General features: G+C 34.8%; 1 protein-coding gene across 2 annotated transcripts in view; it reads left to right on the top strand.

The window, feature by feature from the left end:
* The window catches only part of N (neurogenic locus Notch protein), a 174477-nt gene that overhangs the window by 26092 nt on the left and 124535 nt on the right, over positions 1-23850 (top strand). For both annotated transcript variants that reach the window (XM_081765367.1, XM_081765366.1), the window contains exon 2: positions 6170-6248. In XM_081765367.1, coding sequence (XP_081621493.1) covers positions 6170-6248 — 79 coding nt within the window. The remainder of the gene's footprint in view (positions 1-6169; positions 6249-23850) is intronic.

The following is a 23850-nucleotide window of genomic DNA, read 5'->3' as shown; positions in this document are numbered from 1 at the left end:
CCGTTACTCAAAGATGAAGGGCACCTGGTAACCAAATGATTGAAACACGTTTACTTTGGTAAACCTAGTTTGTACAGTGACTCCTGTTTAACTAAATCCCTTAAAGCAGGGACCTCAAATGTTGGACATTATGTCATGCCATTCACTTTATGGAAAATAATAAAGTCAAATTTAAAGTGTATGGAACCTTTAAGAAGCAGAATATAATGGAAATTAATTAAAATACTTTCGGGGTAACATTAGAAATATAGTGATAAGAAGAGCGACCGAATAAAAGCCCTAGTTTGTAGTTTTCTTTCTGCCTTAAATACTGTCTAAGCAGATGTAAGGGAAGAAAAATGAAAATCTCTTTATTGGAGAATGAAAAAAAAAAAATTGCATTGAAATGGTATCGTAGTGCCTAATGCAAGATGGATTTATAGAGCTCTTTTATCATCAATTTCCAACGTATCGACTAAATTTCACCGTAGTTATCCAGTTGGATGCCGTGCTTGGTACTGTAGCTTGGACGCTGGTGTTACGGAAAGACTGAGGCGGAAACTACAAAAGTTCTTTTCTTTTTTTTTAAATGTAAGCTTGGGAAGGGAATTAATAGCACTTTTTGAATTGTAAGCACAGATTTATACCTAGATATATTAGTGGGCCACTAGTCAGGAGTTCCTGTATCAATCCCAGACCATGTGAGCTGGTGGCGGGCAACGCCATGTTTGCCGGTTTCCTCGACTTTCTCACTGCTACAATCTCATTTTTATTCTGATCATTCTCTTTCATCATCTGTCTCATTTCATCATCTCTGATAGATTTTAAAAATCCCGTTTCATTTATACGTGAAAAGTTAATGGTTCTCTCTAACTTAACTAATTCCTCATGACACAAGCACGCCTGTTCATTTCGTAGCCGCGTTATTCCATGACAAAGTGAAGCTCCAAGCGACATGGCAACGCCGCTATAGAGTGGTGATCAGACATGGTCTTACAAAGCCGCAAATGTCAGGAAGTGGCCGGTTGATAGGAACTTTCCGGTGTGGATGGATTGTGATTTAGATTCCACTGGTCTCCCTCGCTCTCTTAGCTCTCTCACCCACCCTACAGTTCGCGGGATCAAATCATTATTATGCAGCGGTACTTTCTATTGAGGGTATTATGCGAGGTGCTTGGGTCCGTATGGGGAAATTAACGTTTCATTGTCGTTATGTTTGTTCTTTAGGGTAGGGGGTGAACAGAACAAAACAAACAAACAAGAAAAAAAAAGAAACTTTCCTAAAATTTGAATTTGAATTATGTTCCTAAAAGTATAGTAGATTGTACTTAAAATATGAATTTTTTTGGTATCAATTATGGAAACATAAAAAGCGGTAACGAAAAGAACGGATATTCTTTGATCGGAATAAATAATTATGGGACCCAAACGTGCGGTTGCCAATTGAATTTACTAAAGACTAAAACAGTTGAGCAAGGGAACAAAAATGAAATCTATGAGTTTAACGTCCTACGGTTATGCCGGTTAGGCTAAAGGAGACGGTGATGATGAGTAATGAATGAAATGGTGGAATGAAGAAAGTGGGAGGAAACGGGAGAACCCCGAGAAAACCCACGCACGCGGTGTTTGTCCACCACAAAGCAAAGGAACAAGTAGCAAGATATTATTATTATTATTATTATTATTATTTCAGTATCACTATTCATACGTTCCTAAAGTGAGCTGTGTAGTGGCATTCTCAGCTCTGAAACACAGAGTAAATTGCAGCTTGCGTTATTTGAGCCCGACTACAACTTCGTGCTTTTTATTATTATTATTGGGAAAATACATTTATTTATTTTATTGGTGACTTTTATGAGATGAAGTTAAGGCTCTGCGTTTTTTTAAACACTTCATCCTTTCCGCTGTATTACTTAATATTAGACTGACGTAATTAACATTATTCGGAAATGAGACGTTCAGAGCACAAGGCAATTACCAAAATTGTGAGAGAAAAGAGACCAAGTTTGTACGGTACGCTTTAAGTACATGGAAAAGTTAACAATTTTCTACATTATAAGAGTTATTTACAATAAATCTTCTAAGCTGTGAAAGGGATGACGATCTTAAAGGTGAAATTATCCAAAAAAAAAAAAAAAAAAAAAGGCTTGATTCCCTTGTACGCTGAATGTTCCAAATGAAGTCACGGTGGTTCAGTGATAGAGCGCTTACCTCTGGTGTGTGGGTTCCCTGGTTCGATCCCCGGCCAGGTAAGTTTGTGGTGAAGAACATCGTGCTCGTGAGTTTTCTCTGGTACTCCCGTTTCCTCCCGTATGCTCATTCCACCAATTTTTGCATCATTACCCTAGCATGCAGCATAATCATGGGTCGTTAAACTGAGAGATTTCATTTAATTTCGTTTTTGAGCGTACCGAATGAAGTGAACGGATCTCTAATAATCGACAGTTTGAATGAAGATCGCGTCCTTATACTCCAGGGGTGGGCAACACGTCGACTAACCAAGTCGTCAGAGGTAGCCTGCGGTGATCATTCTTATTGTTTTACTGTAAGATAGATACCCTCTAACGGGCTCCTGAACACATTAGTAGGCCGGCAATGATTTTTAAAATGAAAAGTAGCCTTCAAATCTGAAAAGGGGAAGCTCACCACTGTTATACTCTATATTGTCAGTGGACTTAGCGTAAATGTATTTCACTTCCGGACACAGTATGAAATTTTGCACAGTGTTTATATACACTCAAGTCCAAAATTATTGTCGCATGTTTATAAATATGTTGTTGTAGGAATATAATTTGATAACGAATTCGCTCGGTATTTCTTATAATGTTAGTATGTGTATAATCGGCAAAAACATGTATGTGCCAAGTTTCATGTCAAAAGAGCAGTAAATAAGAACAATAAAATGAAAATAAAACTTTCTTGTTCATTTAGCAACATTTTGTTTTACTCATTCTAATTTTCGTATTTATAATTTTTTTCCTATGAAATTTACCACAAATATACATTTCCTGATTATACAGATAGTATCAAAAGTAACCTGCAAAATAATTATCAGATTATATTCTTACAAGAAGACAGTTATAGATATGCGACAATTATTTTGGACATGAGTATACATACCTAAGAATAAATAAATAAATGAATGAAAAACCAATTGGAAACACTTGATCAGAGGTTATGAACCCCAGTAGTAACATAATAAAAATGGCCCCCGTGTCGAGAGACTAGCTTCGTTTAAATGATCATATGTACATTTTTATGTTTCAATACACCATATGAAAGATCTTAAATTAACCTGTAGAAAAGATTGACCCCCTTGTTTTTGTAACTCAGAAATAGTTAAGAAGTTATCGAAAATTCGGAAGTGTTATATACTAGTGAACGTTACATATTCAAAAATGCTCTCTAAAATGATTTTAACAGCATTTTTTGCGACATCTGGACGAACGTGACTCTAAATGTTTTCAAGTCAAATTTCGCTTCCTTATGGCTGAAATCCAAGATGGTGGCCAGAATGGTTGCTTCGTAAATTTACTTTTGAAGATAGTTACATATATTACTTTTTGAATTTAATGAATAACTTTTAAGCACCATGAAAACGACATACATTTAGAAAGGTGAGCCAGACAGTATATGGTAAGTGCTACTACGTGAAATGATAATTATTTCGCAGATATTAATTTGGATCCTCAACGATATTACGTCATGATATTGCTCATTCAGATTTCTAGCTATAAGAAAAGGGTTGGAAAGAGTAACTACGTGGCTCACTTTCTACGTTTGTGGTATTCATTTCTTTGTCATTAAAAGTTATATATATATGTATAAAACCGATATATATATATAAACTGATAGTGAGCGTAGCGAAGAGCTTTAATATCTGATTTTTCAAGAGTTGGAACACTGACTACAACATGAATTATAATTTTCATCAAGGAATCATCATCCCAGCAGTAAAACAGAATATTCTGCTTTAACCGAAGAAGATATTAAACATATCTTTTGATATATTTAATGAAGACGCTTTAAATAAAGCTTCATCTTGTGAAAAAAAGAGGCTAAAAGTGCTTTTATTCCATGTTATTTTACTTTCTTTCTCCCTTGTTAACTATCAGACTTTGCATATTCTTTCTTTCAAAGAAAAACGCTTTGCCAGATCACAATACGCATTCAAATTCTATGTTGTAACGATTGTTTCTTACGATTTGTAACCGTAAATAACGGAAGGAGATGAAGGAAAACCCAGCCATGCGAAGGAAAGTAAACCATTCATGGAAACTCTTTGCTATTGTCGTTTATTCACTTCCTTCAATCTATCAGTGCCTGTGTTGTTTATTATAACAATGTTTGTAAGAGTTGGCAGTCCACGTGGGAATAATAGCCTCAGTCGACAGTTGACTTGCTACTAGGAATGGCCATAAAACACGGTTCTCTAACGTTAAAGCAATGCCAAATTGATTGTGACTTATCACTTTTGTTTACGTTGCAGTTTCTTAACGTGAAGAAATTCCCACAATTGAATTTCTTTGTCGTAATCTGGAGCAATTCTTCCCAGAGTTACTTTTAGTTAGATTTTCTTAACTTTTTTTCACCATGTATAAAAATAGCAGAACCATGCATAATGTTTGCTGCTTTTTTCATAGCCGATAGTATTTTTTTTTTTTTAAAGTAGTGCTTGAACGTATGAGAGTTGGAAATACCCAGATGTGCTGTATTTGTTGCATTGCATAACGCAGATGAGAAGGCGTGTTGTCCTCCACTTATGGGAAGCCAGATTATTAAAAGTTAATTATGTAGGTGTAAATGTATGAAATTCGTTTTTACTTGGTCACTGTCGCTTAGATCTAAGTTTCCCTCGCATTCTATATTGTACTGAATATTGTGGTAGTGCCTTCGTAGTCAGCTTTTACTGCTTCTTTATTTCAAGAGCAAAATTAACATGGGTGATCGTAAAAAAAAATTCTAAATGGCGACTTAAGTTCTCCTCTGATTTCGTAACCTGGAGAAGTATGTAGTCCGACAGATTGAATTTGTTATTCAGTACAGTTTGCCATAATATAGGATCGAAAGTAGAACTTGTTTTTGTACGCTAATCTTATGCATTATTTATTGATTTGTTTATTTTAAAAGGGTTTTGTCATCAGAAACGCCAATAAAAATGTAGTTGAAATTTCTTGTAGCGTTTTAAATAATATTTATTATAAGCATTGATTGTGGAATTATTTCTAAAAAAATGGATTTGGATTTGAATTTAGCTCCCCTTTCAGTAGCAAGGCTATATGAGACCTTGACCTACAGCAGAGTCCGAACCACACTAGCTCCCACACCTTTTCCAAAAAGGAAGAACGTCCGTCCCTTCATCACAAATTAACATGCCCGTGCCAGGGACTCCTCGACCATGCTTGCGGCAGAGGTGAGAGTTCTACCACTGAACCACCGTGCCCTCTTATAGAGTTTACAATTTAAAAGTAGCATAGTAACGTATATTAATGTAGTAGGTAACCTCCATAAAATCTATTTGATATTATTATGAACTTCCTCCAAGAAATGTGTCGCCTTTTCTGGCAGCAGCTTAAAATTTAACATCAATATACTGTATATAAATAAATAAGTGTAAATTGAAGAAGTCAATACGGTACATTTAATAATGTCTCTGATATGGTTCCATTTCTGTATCGGACTGGAACGGTAGATCGTCTGCCCTCTGGCACTGGAGTATATACTATGTGATATGTGACGTAATTGAAGAAGGAGGTCAAGAACAGGTCAGAAGAATGGAGGACAGCTACTGGTTTTTAGCACTGGGCGAATTCAAGTTAAGACTGAATTTATTGCAAATATTATTCCTATTAGTCCAAGCAAAATAAGCAAATAATACTTGATTAGGTCAGGAGAGAAACTTCTTTGAAGACTGCTCTCCCGACTACTCAGTCACTTTTTCGAAAGATTTCAAAGTATTGTAAACATTAATAAAGAAATTAAGTAATTATAATTTATAGTACTGTGATTTGAAATGGTTTTCTCTAAATTGAATTTCATGTTGATTTGTGTAATAAATAGCATAAAAATATAAAAGTTGTGTAAGAATTGAAAAGGCACCATTGCAAGTGATGAAGAAAAAATCTGCTTGTAATGAGAGTTTATGGAAGCAACTGAACTAAATTTTTCTTATTCTTTTCTCTTTTCTCAGGATTCGTTTCGTGTTCTCCAAATCCATGTAAAAATGGTGGATTATGCGTTTCTAATCCCAGAGGAGAGTCGTCCTGCAAGTGAGTATTCATTTAGTTTTCTTCTCATATTGTGTTCTTTCTTTATATCTGCTTAACTGAATACAAAGGTTTTTATATGTAACCCTCTTCTTTCTGGTCTTGATAATTGTCCGGAGCTTATCTTGTAAGTTGTGGCTGTGGGTAGATCATTTCTAACGCGAATGTAAAGATAAATAAATCACAAATAGATACCAGCACGTTGCCTCCTATATTATTATTTTCCTTTATGTATACAACGGAATGACAATATTGTATAGTAACCTCAATCAGATTTAGGAGATAGACGTTAAGAACTTTGTTCGAAGACAAATTGAATTTATAATTACAAGGTAGTGTTTGTGTCGTTCATTATTGACAGACTTTAGCTATATAAACCCAGCTCTTGAGTTGTGAAATAAAAGTGTTCTGTACTAGTATTATTAACACAATTTGAATATATGAATAATCTATTATTCCAATTTCAAAAACACTGGTAACAAATGAAATCAAATAATTTTTAAAAAGTCGCCGATAATTCTTAGATTATTATTGATTCAATTTGTCTTTGTGTAAAGCTTTAATATTCAGCTTTACAATTTTGACTGGCTGTGTTATGAATAATGTTATTTAGTAAAATAATTGTATAGAAAACATCTACTGGCGGTTGACACTTACTATGGGATTTCTTTTTTTACGTGTGCATTTGCATCATCCTAATAATGGAAGGCAAACGTATCATTCTGTGCGTCATGCTAATATACTTTGTATGTCGTTACAATCGCTATCCCTTATACGTGATTCAGATAAGCGCAATGTTATGTACGTAATCCTTGAATAATTGCATAATTATGGTATAAAGTTTGAAGTAGTTGATGGGCAAACTAAAAATAATTTTAAAAATGAGTTACATGTAAAGAATTAGGAATTTTAGTTAAGCACGATTTTAACCTATAGTGCACAGCGAGCAGAAGGCTTGGAAGGAACAGATAGTACAAATAATAGCATTGTGTTTATTGTTCCATAAGTTGGTCACTTGTGTAAACAAAGGCGCCCAATTTAAGAAAGAAAAAAAAACTCACTTTAAATTGGATCTGAAACACAGATATTGCCACTCACGCATTTTAACATTTATATTATTAATTTAAACTATTCTGGACAGTTAGTTACCACTGGCGTCTCTGGTATGTAAAATTTGGGGGGACATCAAAGAAAGTGATTTAAATGGTACTACCTAACCCAACCTGTTTATTCTTCGATTCCATTGTTACCTTTCTGCTTACCTTCTTGAATCTCGTAAGGTACATCAAAAACTCTGTTATAATCACAGCCTGAATATTATATTCCAAATAAATATAAATATTATTATTTATATGTTATTCTGTCGTTAGTAAATGAGTTAAATTAGAATAAAACAATGAATATTTTGTACTTCAAAATATTGGGGGGACGCGTCCCCCTCATCTCTCCGCCAGAGACGCCCATGTTAGTTACATATTTGCCCTAAGTTTGTCAAAATAGGATTGCTGAACTGCTTAATACGTAATTTACTCCATAATTGTTTAATGATAACTCACAGATTAAAATAGATTTTAAACTTATGTATTTTCGAATACTTTTCAACATTTACCTTATATTTTCGCAAAATTACTTCTTTATAAATTGGATCTACCGTATATCCATTCATAATGGTGTCCTTACGTATGATATTGTAATTGCCTAAAAAAAAAAAAAGAAAAGAAAAAAGAAAAAAACCGTCTGGCCACAAAATTTAACAACGAAATTGTGCAGGTCTGGCCATAAAAGAAAACGGTTGGTACTTTTGTTATCGGACCATTGTCCATAACAACATTTACATATGTATACAGATTATCGTTACAACATATACCGTACTATTTTAAGGTAACGCATTAACAACTTCAGTCTTATAGAAGAATAAAGTAATTTGTTGTGATACTTCAATAATTGTTGATACAGTATTACTACTATTCAGGAGAGTGTACTCAAGAAGAATATTAGGGTCAGGTCAGGACTCTTTCTCCACAGTTCTTTAGTTTTTACTGGATAAAATATTACTTTTATTCATCGTCAGCTCTCTCTCTCTCTCTCTCTCCCTCCCTCCGTCTTTCCCTCTCTCCTTACTATTCACAATTCTTGACTTGCAATTTCATAAAATTAAAAACATTCAATTTATAGTGTATCCATTCTTTACGTGCAATATTTTACGTAGAGCTTAATGGATATACCCAAATCACGTAACATAATTCAACATGTTGAAATATATCTCCGAGATTTTTTTTCTCTAAAATTACAGATGAGAATTTAATACTTTATATTTTTGCAAATCGTATTCCGTATTATTTTTTTTTTTTCACCAGAATAATTTTTTGTATAAAATTAAATATGTTGCGTTTTGCAATTCATGAATAAATTGTAACTAAATGTAATATGTTCCTTTTGTTTCTTACTATCTGTGTCTTTTATTATTATTATTTTTTTCTTAAACAAGACAAGCATATATTTGCAGTTTCTGTCACATTAATTGATGTTTTATTGTAATAATATGTATAGGAAGTTTTTTTTTTTTTTTTGAAAGCTCCTGTTTAGCATAACTGTTTTATAAATAACTCAACTAAAAGATTTATTACTGACTTGATTTATACAACTACAAAACTTCTAGTGTTGAAGTTATTTATTTATTTATGAGGAAGATTTAGTGAGAGTGAAGGAACTATCAGGTGGTCTTTGCTTTTTATTAATAAAGGTTACAGTCACCTACTGAGAGAACAAATGCTAATTATTTCTTCGTTTTAAGCTCAGTTCTAGCCAGTTTCAGCCTGTCACAATTTCAGGGATGACATCTTTAGTATTGTATTATCTTGGTAAAGGATTTCATTAATTCGATGTAGGTGCAGGAGATGAATTATAGTGTGCATTGCTTTTAGTGCTTTTAATTAACTGCTGCCCTTTCAGGGTTTATTATAGATAGCTTCGGAGAGGGTGAGTAATGTATATTTCAGAGCTAGAAACTTAAAAAGATAAAATGGTACATAACTAATCAGTGATATTGAATCGGAAATATGAAATCCTGAAAAGTCAAAAGAGTATAATGCTAATGGCTGCAACAAAGTTTGAATCCACTCGAGGTTTTCGTACCCACATACATGTACCCTATTTGCCGGCATATTAGACGCACCCCATTTTCTTTATTTTGTTTTGAGGGGAAAAATATTTCCATTGCATATTATGAAGAGTTTTTAAATACTGAGGACTTAGTAATACTTAACATTGGTAGGTTCCCTTCATCTAATTAAAATCGTTACATCCCCTCCCAAATGTTTCTTTAAATGAGTTTCCCAGAGATTTATCTGAAATTGTTTTCTGAAACAGTAGATTCTTCATGTTTTGTCTAAATCGTTGGGCAGTCGTAAGGATGAAACGAAAGGGAAGTAGCTAATATTTCACAAACAAATCTCCACTTTTCACGCTCCAGCTTCCTCTAATCCTAACGTGATATATCGTATTTGCTATTTTATATGCCGATACAGGGACTTTAAACTTCATTAAATTGCTGTTGTCTTCGTTGCTTTGTTATGATGTACTGTAAAAGAGAATTCCAATTCTACGTAGTTCTTTGATTTAGTAAAATGCAGTTTGGTTGCAATCACTGTATTGCTTCAGTGTGTGTGCTTTTCTCTTGTCACGTAAGCGCGAAATGAAAAATGAAATGAAATCTTAAAAGTTTTACGTGCCACGGTTATGCTGGCGAGGCTAAAGGAGATGATGATGAGGAGGAATGAATGAAATGGTAGAATGAAGAAAGTGGGAGAAAACGGGAGAACCCCGGAAAAACTCACGCACATGGTGTTTGTCCATCACAAAGCTCACTTGGCGCAAGCTGGGATCGAACCAAGGATCCCATACGCCAGAGGTGAACGTTCTACCACTGAGCCACTGCGGCCCCCGCGTAAGTGCTATAGGCATTCGCAGACGCACGTGCAATTTTTGGTAACTTCAGACACATTCTTTGCTATAATACTACTTTATATTAAAAAAAAAAAAAAAAAAACTATAAATATGTTCAAAATATGTTTTCCCTCTAAATTGAACAAAGAAAAAGGGGGATGTCTTCTTCTAACCGTTCTGATACTCTAGTTACAGATTAACTGGATCGGAGAAGTACTATGATTAATAGAGGAAAACAAGAGCAAATAATAGATATAATTATAAAGAGGAATGAAAACTTGGGTTAGTGGATTAGTGGAAAAGAAGTTAAATTTCAAGGGTCGTAATAAAAGACATGGAGGAAGGTAATAGAAGGAAGGGAGAAGACTACAGTTAATGGAAACTACAAAGCTGTTTCAATACGAAAAGATTGACAAAGTATCGCAGTGATTGGAAACTTCTCGCTTCACAGCAGGTGACCTGCCAGTGATGGCAAGTCACTGCATAAGGTTACGTGTGGAAAAGTTTTTACAAATATTTTTATTTTCACTATCAGAAGGAAAGACCTGATCTAATATTTTCATTTCCGTAAATTTTGTTTCGTTACTCATTTAGTTGAAAGCGATCCTGAAGTGGCCGTCGTGAAGGAATGGCATTTTTCCACATAGTCCTGTCAGCTCTTTTAAACTCGTTTTGAAGAAAGGAACGTGACATCAGTTGCTTATTCTATAAATTTGCTAGCCAAACTCTTTCTATTTCTTTTCTTTAAGTCTCGTTTCTCAAATTGTTTGTCTTGTTTTTATCTTTTTTCTTTTCTTTCTTTTACAATGAGTTAGTTTTATAGCGAACGACTTCATACGGACCCGCATCGCCATAACTACAATGCCTACATAATCCATATGCTTGCTTTGTTTTCGTGCAGGTATGCAGTTTCGAATTTGGAGAGAGAGAGAGAAAGAAAATTACAGTGCCTTCGGCATGCCTTTTTCAGTAGCCCAGTATACCATATCCAACCAAGTATTTTGCTAGAAGAGTGAGTGAATTCTTATGAAAATGGAAAAATGTGGAGAATAGAGTCCATGTTGAAAAGAAATAGCAAATGTAATTTTCATGTCGTGTGTCCCTCATATTCTACTAAGCTTGGGCTATAAATATGTTGCTCCCGGTTATAGAATTCTTCGAATCGTATAGCTGCGGGAATTGCTGCCTCCAAGTAACAGGACTTCGAGAATTGTTTAGAACTTTGCACTAAGCCAGAGGAGAAAATACAATTGACATTCTGTTATTGGTTTTTCGAACTAGCTTGAGCGACAGCTAGTTTGTGGAGGCATTAGCGAATAGTTCGAAGATGTGCAAATCAGTAGGCGAATTAGCCTCCGAAGTTTTCTAGTATACTAAATTGTTTTAAAAAGTTACTTTCATCTTCTGAATTGCTACACCCCGCCGAACCGATCTACCTCAACATTTACCGAAAGTAATACAGAAGAACGGGATAACTTCGTCATTTGAATGATAGATGACTCTTAAAATGTTATACAGAAGTTACCCTGTAAACTTGAAAGGGTGTTGCAGAATCTCCATCCTAAAACTGCTATGACGCAGAGGAATAACGTCGAAAAGATTATTTCTGGTCAAAGCATTAAGCCGTGACAGGTTGAATATATCGATAACACTACTACCGATTCCACATGGGAATTGTGTGAGAAATACGTGAAGATGATGATACATGCGTATTTTTTATGCCTATTGAAACCCTTAAAACGGTTTCCGTAAGACACTGTTTTATTATTTTCAGACACATTGTACATTCCAAAATACAGAAACCAGTGAACTGGTACATACATTCTGTTAAGTAGTTATAAACATTTGGAATATTTTGCACTTTTGTATGTGCAGTACTTGTTCCTCAGTTTTCTTGACGACTTTATCATTAAATTGATTTTGTTCTGGTTGGTATCTAATCACAGTTGACGAAATTACTCCACTTCGGGGGATGGGGTTTGCCCTTCCCGTTTATCATATTATCGCATTGCTTTGATTATTTTTCAGTACACGTGTAAGGAACATGTCACTTAAACAAGATTTTAAAAAAAATGGTTTTCTTGTTGTCAGTCGCTACGAATTTCTCAGGTTACAATAAAATAAACAAAAGTCCGGAACAAATTACCCGGTATTGCAAGTATTAGAAAAAAAATACACTAGGTATGCGCTAGGTATAAAATTTTATTTATTTTTTAATTTTTTTTTTTTGAATTTTAAGGAATAATGAAGAGTCGGAAATTTAAGTGCATAGTATAATATAATATCATAATTAATTGGGACTCCAGTTTATACGTGAATTCAGTGAAGTAGGGGCTGACCTTATGGATGCGCACGAGACAAGATTTGTGGCTGTCTCGTCTCGAAAATGTGCTGTAAAAGTGATGTCTCGACTCGAAAAATGTATATTTTACTATTGGAAGAGCCATGTCTCGACTCGTCTCGTGCGCATCCCTAGCTGACCTAAAGAAGAATTTTAGCAATTTGCCTAGTTAATAGGTAATTTTAATTAAAAGACCAACATGCGTGAATTGAATACACAGTTAACACTTGAAATCATAGCAGCGACTTTTAAGAAAAAAGAAAAAGATTGATTTATTGATGAAACAACTTTAAGTGTGTGATGTTCAGAAAATACATATAACGGGATAGACTTTTTTTTTTTTTTTAAAAAAAAAAGGAATTTCTGCAATATTGATACATTTGTATATATATGTATATTTTATTGTGGTGTTGCAAAAACAACATAAACAATTGATTTGAAAGGAAAATATTATGTTCAAAGTAGAAAGTGAAGAAATATTAATTGTGTATGAAGACAACTTGGGTAACCTTCATTAAATTTGCATGATTTCAAACTTTTATGTATTGAGGTTAGGAATAGGGGAAAACAAAAGTATGTCATGCGTGGCAGATCTATTGTCTCCTCATCTACTCCGTTTTAAAAAAACAGTCGATTCTTCAGCTAAAAAACACTTATTCGGTGAATTTACAATGTATATCTGATATTACTATTTTGTTCCTTTTTTTTTTTTTTTTATTATCAATAACTTTGAATAAGGTCCGTTGCGTGACTCATGGCACTGGAGTTCGTGGGATCGAGCGTTCAAGTGTGAGCTCCTCTCTTTTTCTTTCTCTTCCTTTTGTGCAGGCATTGTGACATCTGGACCAAATGACTTTGTTGTATGTAGATGGCTGATCGCACATATTGCTTCGTATCGCACATACGCCAGAATTTTGCAGCCTTTTGCTTTGGTTTTAGATGCTCAACGAGCGAGGACGTGGGAACTTAGGGTGAGCACGAAAAGGTCGCTTCTCCAACAGGGATTTTAATCGTTCGTGGTACTTGTCCAACACTGTTGTCTTTCCCGCTGGAAGGTCGATTCGGTTGGAGGAGGACTTCTCTATTCCATCCCGCAACTATTTTTATCAGTTTCTCTCATCTCGTAAGAATTGAATACGGACGTCTTTCTCACCCATTCTTATAAGCCCATGAGGCAGGCGATCATTTAGTTGTGCTGCGGTCATAAGATACACGTGGGATTTGATGAATTAATACCCTTGCAAGAAGTGCATATCTATGTGTGTGGGATACAGAAGGAGGGGGTACAATTGCTGTATCGTTTTGTGTATGTGTGGGAAACTTTTGCAAATCAGAGCATGCCACAGTTGTGCTCATAATCATGACACATGTTAGCCTCTGTCATCAAGGACGTTTCCTGCGAGAAATAGACTGTATGAAAGTTTATTCTCATGCTCTCTTACACCCTCTCTCCTCCCTGCTGAGTACCAATACTTTCAGATGTCATATGTTGTTGCATCGACTTACATTCAGCATTAGCGAGGTTTACGTGATTTTTTTTTTAAAGTACTGAATCGTTATATTTGAATATTGAATAACATTTAGGAATAGAACGCTTACTCGTGGTATTAGAGGGACTTGGTTCAATGTGAATTCTAACTGTGTGAATTTTCGGTGAACGATAGCATGCAGCCGTAAGTCTTCTCGATTTCTTGGGTTTTCACGTACTTTGTTCATTCCAGCGTGTCTTCAATTACCATTGGCTTCCATTAATCACCCTCTTTTTGTATGGGTTAAGGAGTCGAAAGTTTTATCACCACAGAAACAAAATCTTTCCTTTGAATCTTATCTTTGCTGAGACGACCTAGTCTGGATGATTATTACTGCCCTCCACAAGAACATGCTTTATATTATCCAAAGCCATTTTGATGTATCCAAAGGTGCTTTTGGCACTGAATTCTGTACTAGAACTCCATAGACTCTACACACCTTTCCCAAGTAAGGGATTTGTGGCCCCATATTAGATGTCTTGATTATATTTTCCGTTTGATATATGGTGGTTTGTAGCTGTTGCGTAGTTTTAGGGGGATGTCAATCCGATTATGAAAGCTGATCTTTACTAGAAATCTGAAGATTCATTTATCTGCCCCTACATGAAAAAAATCGTCAAAACACTATTACTTCGAATTTAACTGCATTTAAAGTTGCATACTTTTCAAAATTATAACATTGTTCGTTACTGTATTTCTTTTTTTAACAGTTTGGAGAAGAGAAGGATAGGTGGCGTTGGGAAGGACCTGAAGGTTGGCTTAGCACCGAGGCTATATAAAACGTGAACCTACAGTTTAAAGCGGGATTCGAACTACCGTAGTGCTTTCAAATTTCAAGCTTCGCAGGAAGATAGAATAACTGGGATTGTGACAGTCAAGGTCTTCAAACCTAGGTGAGGGGAACAAAACTATACGAAGTAGCCTATACGTAGATTACAAGGAATGCACACAGTATACAATATTTTTGTTTTTGTATGGTCACAGAAATGCAAAGAAAACATCTTAGGAATACTGTATATCAGAAATCTTCAAAATTCATGTTGCTGTTGTCAATCTGTAATGGACATTATTTCAAAAGACTAAGAACATTTGCAGTCCTTTGAGCGGTGCGTAGTAAAAATGTTTTGGGTACTGTTATTTATTTCGAAACAAAACCTGGTAAACGGAGGGGGAGGGATATACTAGGGAGCCAAAGTGTTTTAAGGCAAGTGACGGCTAAATTTTACTATTCAAGGAGGACCCCAGTCAATAATCCGTTTTTTCTCTCGTCATAAAGAGTATATTTAATTTGTAGAAATAGTCAAGTTAGCCAATTTACATTATCACTTATAACATGATTTTTCTTCGCCCATTGTAAGCAGAACCTTTTTTCTTGCTATAATACATTGTTTTTAATTGATGTGTAGAATTATTCTTGCCATATATTAGTATCTACTAGCGAAGTTCAAGGTGGCATTTATTTATCACCAAGAAAAGAGAAAGAAGTGTTTACTAACATAAGAAAGATACCAGTGTTAATTGGCGTGACGATACTGTGAAGCACTTGTTTCACTAGCCCTTCCAAGTAAACAAATACTGAAAGTTTCGTAACATTGTCCGTTTACTTTACTTCGTATTGTCGGAACATCAGCTCTGGCCGTTTGGGCTAAATTTGGAAAAAAATTAAGCTCATTACATAACCACTTATCTTTATTCATAGCTCAATTTTCTTCTCTCTCTCTCTCTCTCTGTTTTAAGGAATTTCACACAATAATATCTCATTTAGAATATTTCATGAATTTTTAACTTTCTCGGAGGATGCGAACACTACAGTCTGCATTGTCTTGAATAGATCATTGCTTATTAAAAAATGAGTAGAATGTCCTCTAGGGGAATAGACATACATACTAACAGACTAACATGCGAACATAATCTTTTCCGTATGTAGGGAACAGTACAAACTCGATGAAATGTCGAAATCGTCCAATTTTCAATCTTTTTTTCTCAATTGTTGGTTAAACTTCATTTTTTTCAATTGCCGATCGAACGTAAAGAGGAGTAAAGCTTTTTTTTTTTCTGATAAAAATTATCAAAGACTGCGACTGTATACATTGTGCGACTAGATAATCCGTACGTTTAGTGGCGGATGATGATGACATAAACAGTCTATTGATAAACATAGCTTTCTCAGAAGTTTAAAAATCCTCAGACCAGAAGCTTAAGAATATAAGAAAACAATGTGCTTACTATATTATATTTTAGAAATTGATGCGTCACGGTTCTGGCCTTACACTTAAAAGAGACGATAAAAATGAATGAATGATAATAAAATGGGTTGCGAAAGGACAATAAGTAACGCTTATGCCATTTTTTTTTTTTTTTTTTTTTTGTAGGCAATACTTTTTTCTTCCTGTAGTATTTTCGTTACAGAAAAATATTTGAACGACGTTTAAAAATTGATCTTTTGTTGCTACAGTTTTGGCGAAAGAATTAGTTGCCTGTGCCATGACTAGCATATAATAATAAGTACTATGCCTAGCAGCTCAGACAGTAGACCTAAGTCAGTGGCGAATCTACAAGGTAAAAACAAGGGGGGAGGGGACTAAAACCGAGACAATGATAGTATATCACGAATTTACAATTTTTAATGGGTCTTGCAAAAATTTTCCAATTTAACTTTTCCGATGAATATTACAGCTAGGTTGGATGTTGATGTTGTTGACCCAAGTATTGTTTTATACATTAATAACGGAAAAAAACTGCAACTGAAACTATATTTATTGTTTAAAAAATTTTCTAATAAAGAATAAAAGGCAATGCTTAGTATAAATTCTCAAAAATATATAAATAATAGTTTCAGTTATTTTCGTTATTCTAAAAACTGGAGGGGCCTAGGCCCCTCCCCGGACTCAGGCTAGATCCGCCACTGCTAACGTGGGAAACGGTAGGCTAGACAAAAGACAATATTCCGCTCTACGATAAAAAGTAAGAAAGCGGTTGGGAGTGTGAGGTATATACTGCTGGGTAAGTGGTGGCAAATTGTTGGTTGGCCAATATACACTTTAAACGACGGTGAACCAACGTTATTTTTGCTATTATCAATTCCCAACGATACCGATCAATTCCCAACGATACCGATCAATTCCCACCGATCATTAGCTCACGTGTCCTGCTAAGGATTCTATTACTGGCCGCAAATTTAGAAGCTCTCGTGTTTTAGTCATTAGAAACCACGCCTCCAGGTAAGAGTTAAACGATGTTTCTATCTGTTGTACTCTTCTTTCCCTATCCCTTTCTAACCTTATTTTGACTATTGCACCCCTAAGTTCATGTTGTCTTTTAAACAAGGTTTTAACCGTTTCTTTCCTTGTTTCAATTTGTTTTCTCCCCTACTGGTTTTAAGAATTTCTTATTAGTTTTCCATTCCATTCAACGATTTTTCCCTTCTTTTCCATACCTATATTTAAAAGGGTCATGTTCATTATTTAACGTCGCTTTTTTTCGTAACGGTAGCATGTCTACTTCGTGTACTGTACGATAATCTGTTCCATTGATGGCTGATGATGGAGGTTCGAATAGGCAAAAATTGAAATTTTGTCGCAGCATTGCGAGGGAAAAGCTCATGTAAAATTCTAATTCTTGCAATACGTTGGGTTGCATACGTTCTTTAGTTGTGGTGATAAAGTAGGCGACGGGAAATATCTCTATCGAAGCGAAAAAAAAAAAAAATAGGGGCAAACAATTGTTCATAATAAGGAATAACAAGTAAATTCATTCTTACAAATTATAAATCTTAATCAGTACACTCGTATTAATAAAAAAGACGATGAGTGATACCGTGCCACAACAAATTCAGTGCACAGTGGCAAATATTGGATAGCCATTAATGCTGTTAAAATTCTAATAACATTCGTAACTCGAATAATTGTTCAAATGATTGTCCGGATAATGAACAGTTCTTCAAATACGCAACATTTTTTTAAATAATGTTAACAGCATTTATATCAAATACCAATTCTTTGTTTGGGTAATATGATTTAATAAACTGGTTTCAAAAATATTTAGTGAATTTCCTGTGTCGTAGAATTCGTGCTAAAAATACTAACTGTGTACATAAAAATATATATTAACATATATCGGATGCTTTATATATGTAGTTGCAATCAGTGTTGGATTGTTTGCGATGTTATGACGAATAAAAATACGCATATGCATAGCTTATCGCTGAGGAAGGCAACGGAATTTTCTTCCCATGTCTGTGTGGTTGATAAAGTAAAAAATATTGGCATGTGAGAAAAGTAAATCTTTTATTTATAATCTATTCGAGAAATTTCCTTTTGTACTGAGGCAGTCAAAAGGTCACTTATTGTAAGAACAAAAACGAACGACATATACATACATTATTCAGCGTGAGAAAGGTGCATTTTAATTTTTGAAGGAACGAGTAAAGTTAAACCATGCGTGCTGCACATAACTTGTAATGTAGTATTTTGTTTATTTTTTCTTTTTCTTTCTCTGTTTTATTTGAAACTTTTTCATGGATAGTGTTCAAAAGGACGAAAACAAAATTACTGCTGTATACACTTAATTCCTCCTTGTGTCCATTACTTCTTTTACGCTACATCGTAACAAATATAGTTTGTACAATTTATGCTAGATCAATAAGCTTCATTTATTTATTTTTGAGTTTAATGTCTAACGGTTTTGCTCTTCAGTCTAAAGGAAACGGTGGAAAATGAGTAGTAATAATGAAATAAATGGTAAACGACAGTTAATAAAAGTGGGCCGTGAACAGGATTCGAACTCGTTACAGACAGACCTTGCAATCTCCAGCCTAACTAACACATTAGAACGCTCGACCATGCCACGGTTCGCTGCAGATAACACCTGGAATCCAACCCCAAGTAGTGATTTAGATTCATTGCATAGAGTAATAGATGCAGTCCTTTCTCGTGAAGGTGTTGCAAAAAAGACGTGAAGCACTATCAGAGATATCAAAACTTTTATGGAATTGGTACAAAATTATTTCCATGATGTCATATTTTCTAACAAATCACATATTTTACAAGAATTCTCTAGTAAGTATAAGAGGATTGGATACACTAATATTAGGGTAGATTTTAAAGTACTTTATTTTAGGCCTGTTATGCCAAACCCGTGAAATGCACATTGAAAAATTTGAGAGCAGAGAAAAACTTGAAGGACAAAGTAATATTCTGGGGAGCACGGTGGCTTAGTGGTAAAGCACTTACCTATTGTGCATGGGGTCCCTGTTTCGATCCCCGGCGAGGTAAGTTTGTTGTGGACAACATCGTGTCCGTTGGTTTTCTCGGGATACTTCCGTTTCTTCCCACTTTCTCATTCCACCAATTCTTTTATCAACATTCGTTTGCTTTAATCATAGTCTCCTTTAGCCGAAAGGGCATAATCGTGGAACGTTAAACTGAAGGATTTAATTTAATTTCATTTCATTTCAAAATAATATTTTTAGACAACAATGATATGAATAAATGTGTGATAAGATCATGTACTGTGAGTGTATAGTATGTGTATATGCATGTATAAGAACTTTTGTTGTCCTCTCAAATTTCTTAAGTTCATTTAACGGGTTTGGCGTAAGAGCTCCGTTGTTGCTATATGGTTAACATACGCGTGGGAGATCTGGCTTCGATTCCCGGTGAAAGCGCATGTACTTTGGATCCCATGTTAAGTTGTAGGTCCACATATGGTTTCGGTACTTAAAACTTCAAATCAACCAAGTAATATTTATACTAGTGCTGCATTAAACCTTGTGTTTTTAGTTTCAACCTCCATAGATATGTTCAGTATAGATTTGTGAATCGTAACCTGATCACTGGGATTCAAACTTGGGACCATGTACATCGAAAATAACCGTATTGTCCATTAGTTCACTCCAAAGACCACCTCACATTAGTAGCGAGTATATCATTATGCCAACGGTGTTTATGGCATTCTTTGATACTATTGAAAATGTCTTATTTATAACCTCTATATATTATCTTTTTGTAGTCCAAAAGTATATTTGTTCTTCATATACCTATTGTATTTTATTTAAGAATTGATTTGATTTGAGTTTAGCTTCCCTTTTTGCATCGAGGCTATACAAGACGTGGACCTACAGCTTAATGTGGAATCCGAACCACGTGAGCTCCCGCCGGGAATCGAACCCGGGACCCCACGCGAGAGGCACGTACACTAACCGCTTAGCCACGAGAGAGCTCTATTTTATTTAAGAAATGTAATTGTAGGTACGTAAGTGCAGTTGTCAAGCAAAGGGCATATTTATTATTCGACATATGGTCTTTTATCAGCAATGGCGTATATGCACTTTTATCAGGGAGAGGCTCAAATATTTCACCTTACATCCTTTTAGAACACACATAATTTGTGTATATCTCTCTATCTATACAAGAAGTTTTGACTGACTAACTGATTGGTCAACGCCCTGGCCAAACAGCTTAAACTAGTACTTGAAATTTGGACAGGATAGGCCTATAGTTGTAAAATAAGGACTCACTAAAGAAGGACTTTTGGAAATTCGACGGGGAAAGTGGAAAGAGGGATGGCTATTATTATGGTCTATCTTAAAATGGCCATATCTCGGAATCTCAGAAGGTTCAAGACATGAAATCTAGTGTATATGGAATTTCATTTGGAACAATTAGACACTTGTTTCACTGTTTTATTGTGTAGGCTCGATGGTTGATCGTCCACCTTTGGTGCAAAGTATTTTATGTTATGTCCCAGGCTATGTAAACTTGCAATGTACATCATTGAATCTTTTGGTTATTCTCAGGGTTTCTCCATTTCCTGAACCCTACAGAGGGTTGTCGAGGGACGTTGAACCAAATTCCATTTTACTGAATTGTACAATACCTTGTGTATATGCATGTATAAGTGAGCATACGAGAAATTTCCTTGGATATTAGTATGTCTTGTGCATGCATTACTAGTATTTCGCAATGAAACTGAAGAAAAACTCCTGGAAGACTAATTCTGGTTCTGAGAGCAGGTTTTTCTGGCTTCATCAAGGCTTTTTTATTGTTATTAATTTGATACTCACAGAATGAAACACCTGGAATGTCATGTCGGACGTTCTGGATGTATTAGCTACTTCTTAATTGGAAAACGAAAACTCAAGTGGAGTTAGCTGCGGAATGTCAAGAAAAATGTCGAAATAGCTTAGGTTAGAGTAGAAGGTACCTCGTTAAGCGATCGATATCAAGATAACGAAAAATAAAACAAACTAAAATAAGCATCATGGACAGTTTTTATTTTTCCTTTTCTTTTCAGTGTTGGCCTTTATCACGCTCTGGTTAACAGTTAACTTTTGCGGATGAAAAAAATCTGTACAAAGCTGGACTATCCTTCGTTCTTTTTCTTTTATCTCTGTGTAATTCTTCGCTCTTTCTTGTCTTTCCTTTCAGTTAAAAAAAAAAAAAAAAAATACTTCGAAGATCACTGATTAGTTTACAGAATCAACAGGTCAGTAAGTGTTGTATTACGTTTAAAAAAAATCAAAGTATATCTTTCTGTATTTGTTCAATTTTTTTTCCTCTTACGGTAGACAAATATTAGCTATTAGCATTTGTTAATTTCATCGATGCTACTGTATAAGAGCTAACAGTGTACACAAAACGGTTTAGCTTTGGAAGGGTCAATCACCTAAAAGATCGAAATAATATCGAATGGAATAGTTGGAGAATGAGGAAAAATGAGTTCTCTGGTTTGGTTTGTTCATTTTTTATTTTTTATTTTTTTTAACTGTATACATAAAGAGATTCGACAAGCGAAATATCACTTTCTTTTATATTGATTCGAGTTTAATTCGGGGTATACTTGTTAAGATAAATTATCTGTTGGTACAGATTTAAGATCATATTGTCATGTTATTTTGTGAAAAATTCGATTATGGAGAAAAAATCTATATGTGTGCATTTAAGGCTTGTTTACAGAAGTCAGTACAAAGTATTTTTTTCAATCATTTATAGTTTCAGACACGTAGCAGGTCATGCAAATATAATCCTTGTAAAATCAGTACTTATACAGAGTTCCTACTGGTCAAGGAAGTCAGGGGAAATGATGCGGGTCAGGGAAAATCAGGGAAATTTTATAAAATGTACTTTTTCTGACTAATTGTACACCAGTTTCAGCTTAGCCAACCATTAGAAATCACAGAATGGAATGTTGCTTACAGTTTTATGGGTGGTAAGTGGAATATACATATGGCTAATTGATTATTATTTGCCTCTATAAAATAAATGTTCTCATATATAAATATTCATCGTTATTTATTCCTTATTTATATGTCAACGTCATCCGACACCTGTCATGAAAGAGAATTTCCTGCGAAAGGTCAGGGAGAAGTCAGGGAAATAGATTTCTCCAAATCAGTAGGAACCCTGTTAAACTTTTTTTTTTTTTTTTTTTAAACGAAGTTTAAAATTCGTGATAGAACATAAAGATACTAAAACAAGACTCACTCTTTGACATTCCTTTGATCATTTTAGTGCGGATTTAAAAGCAACTAATTTGAAACCTGATACGTATTATCTATAAATAATTATCCGTGGCCAGGGAGTTAAGTGTATATTGATTGAACAAATTGTAGATTCAAAATTGAAACACTTTTTGTACCTGACAGTACCGATGTAGAGTCGTAAATTTGTCACACAATTTTACAATTCAGCGAAGTAGTATCGGTAGACGTCGTTAATTAATTGCAAGGTAGCAATAACTTACGACGGACAGTAAAAAAAAAAGTGTTTAGCATTTGTGATGCAGTCAAACGAAACTTGTACAGTATAGGCCTTAGGTTGTGTAATTATGAATTTGAGAAGTGTGAACAGATCATAACAGGTAGTGTACAAGTAGTTTAGCTGAACGGAGAATTGTGTGGTATTCAGTTGGCACAATGTCGCAGTACAATCATACGCAAACATTATGTGCAAATTAGGGAAATCTGCTTCAGAGACAGTGGATTTGGTACCGTCGAAATTTGGCTCTTCCCAAAGCTAAAAATGGACCTCAAAGCTACCGGCATTGCTACCGTAGAAGAGATCAAAACCAACTTCAGAAAATACCAAAAGAGGACTTCTGTCGCTATTTCCAGTTATGGCAGGAGTCATGGATAAAGTGTGTGTGTGTTCCGAACGTGCCTACTGTGTAGGTGACTAAGTTAATAGGTATTTTATAATGTGGTAATATAGTTAAAACAAATTTCCGGGAGCTTTTTGACTATTTTGACTATTTAAAACCACATTGTTTCCTTTTTTCTTTTCTTTTTCTTTCTTTTTTTTTTTTTTTTTTGTAAAAAGAAATAAACTGGCATTAAGTTTCAAAAAGTGCTAATAGAACACTCATGCATAATGTAAATTTGAGTAAAATACCGAATGCAGGGAAGGGACAACATCATATGCAGGGAGGAGTTGTCATTTAAAAGTCAGCAGGTGCTCTCGGATTATACACGAGGTTTCACAATAGTACAATGTCTTTTTGTCACACAGTAATTGTTTCCGACGTAGGGCATTATTTGTTTTATGTAAGAGAAACCAGGTTTGGATGAAGTGTTTAAAATTTTTAACTTCTAATACGGAATTTTTACAGTGGGAATCCAGTTCTGGTGCTGTCACTCACAATGTTTAACTTTAGACGGAATCAAATAAATTCATTCATTTCGGAACAGAATTATGAAGTTTCATTGAATTTTTGCAAGCATATATTGAATCTGCACTGAGTACCAACGGTTTATTTTGACGTCAGCGTGAAAACAACATTTTAAAGAAAATGA

The sequence above is a fragment of the Thermobia domestica genome, chromosome 7 (assembly GCF_964235325.1).
Source record: "Thermobia domestica chromosome 7, izTheDome1.hap1.1, whole genome shotgun sequence".
NCBI classification, from domain to species: Eukaryota; Metazoa; Arthropoda; class Insecta; order Zygentoma; family Lepismatidae; genus Thermobia; species Thermobia domestica.
Note: the sequence above shows the minus strand (reverse complement) of the source record. Positions and strands in the feature narration are given on the sequence as shown.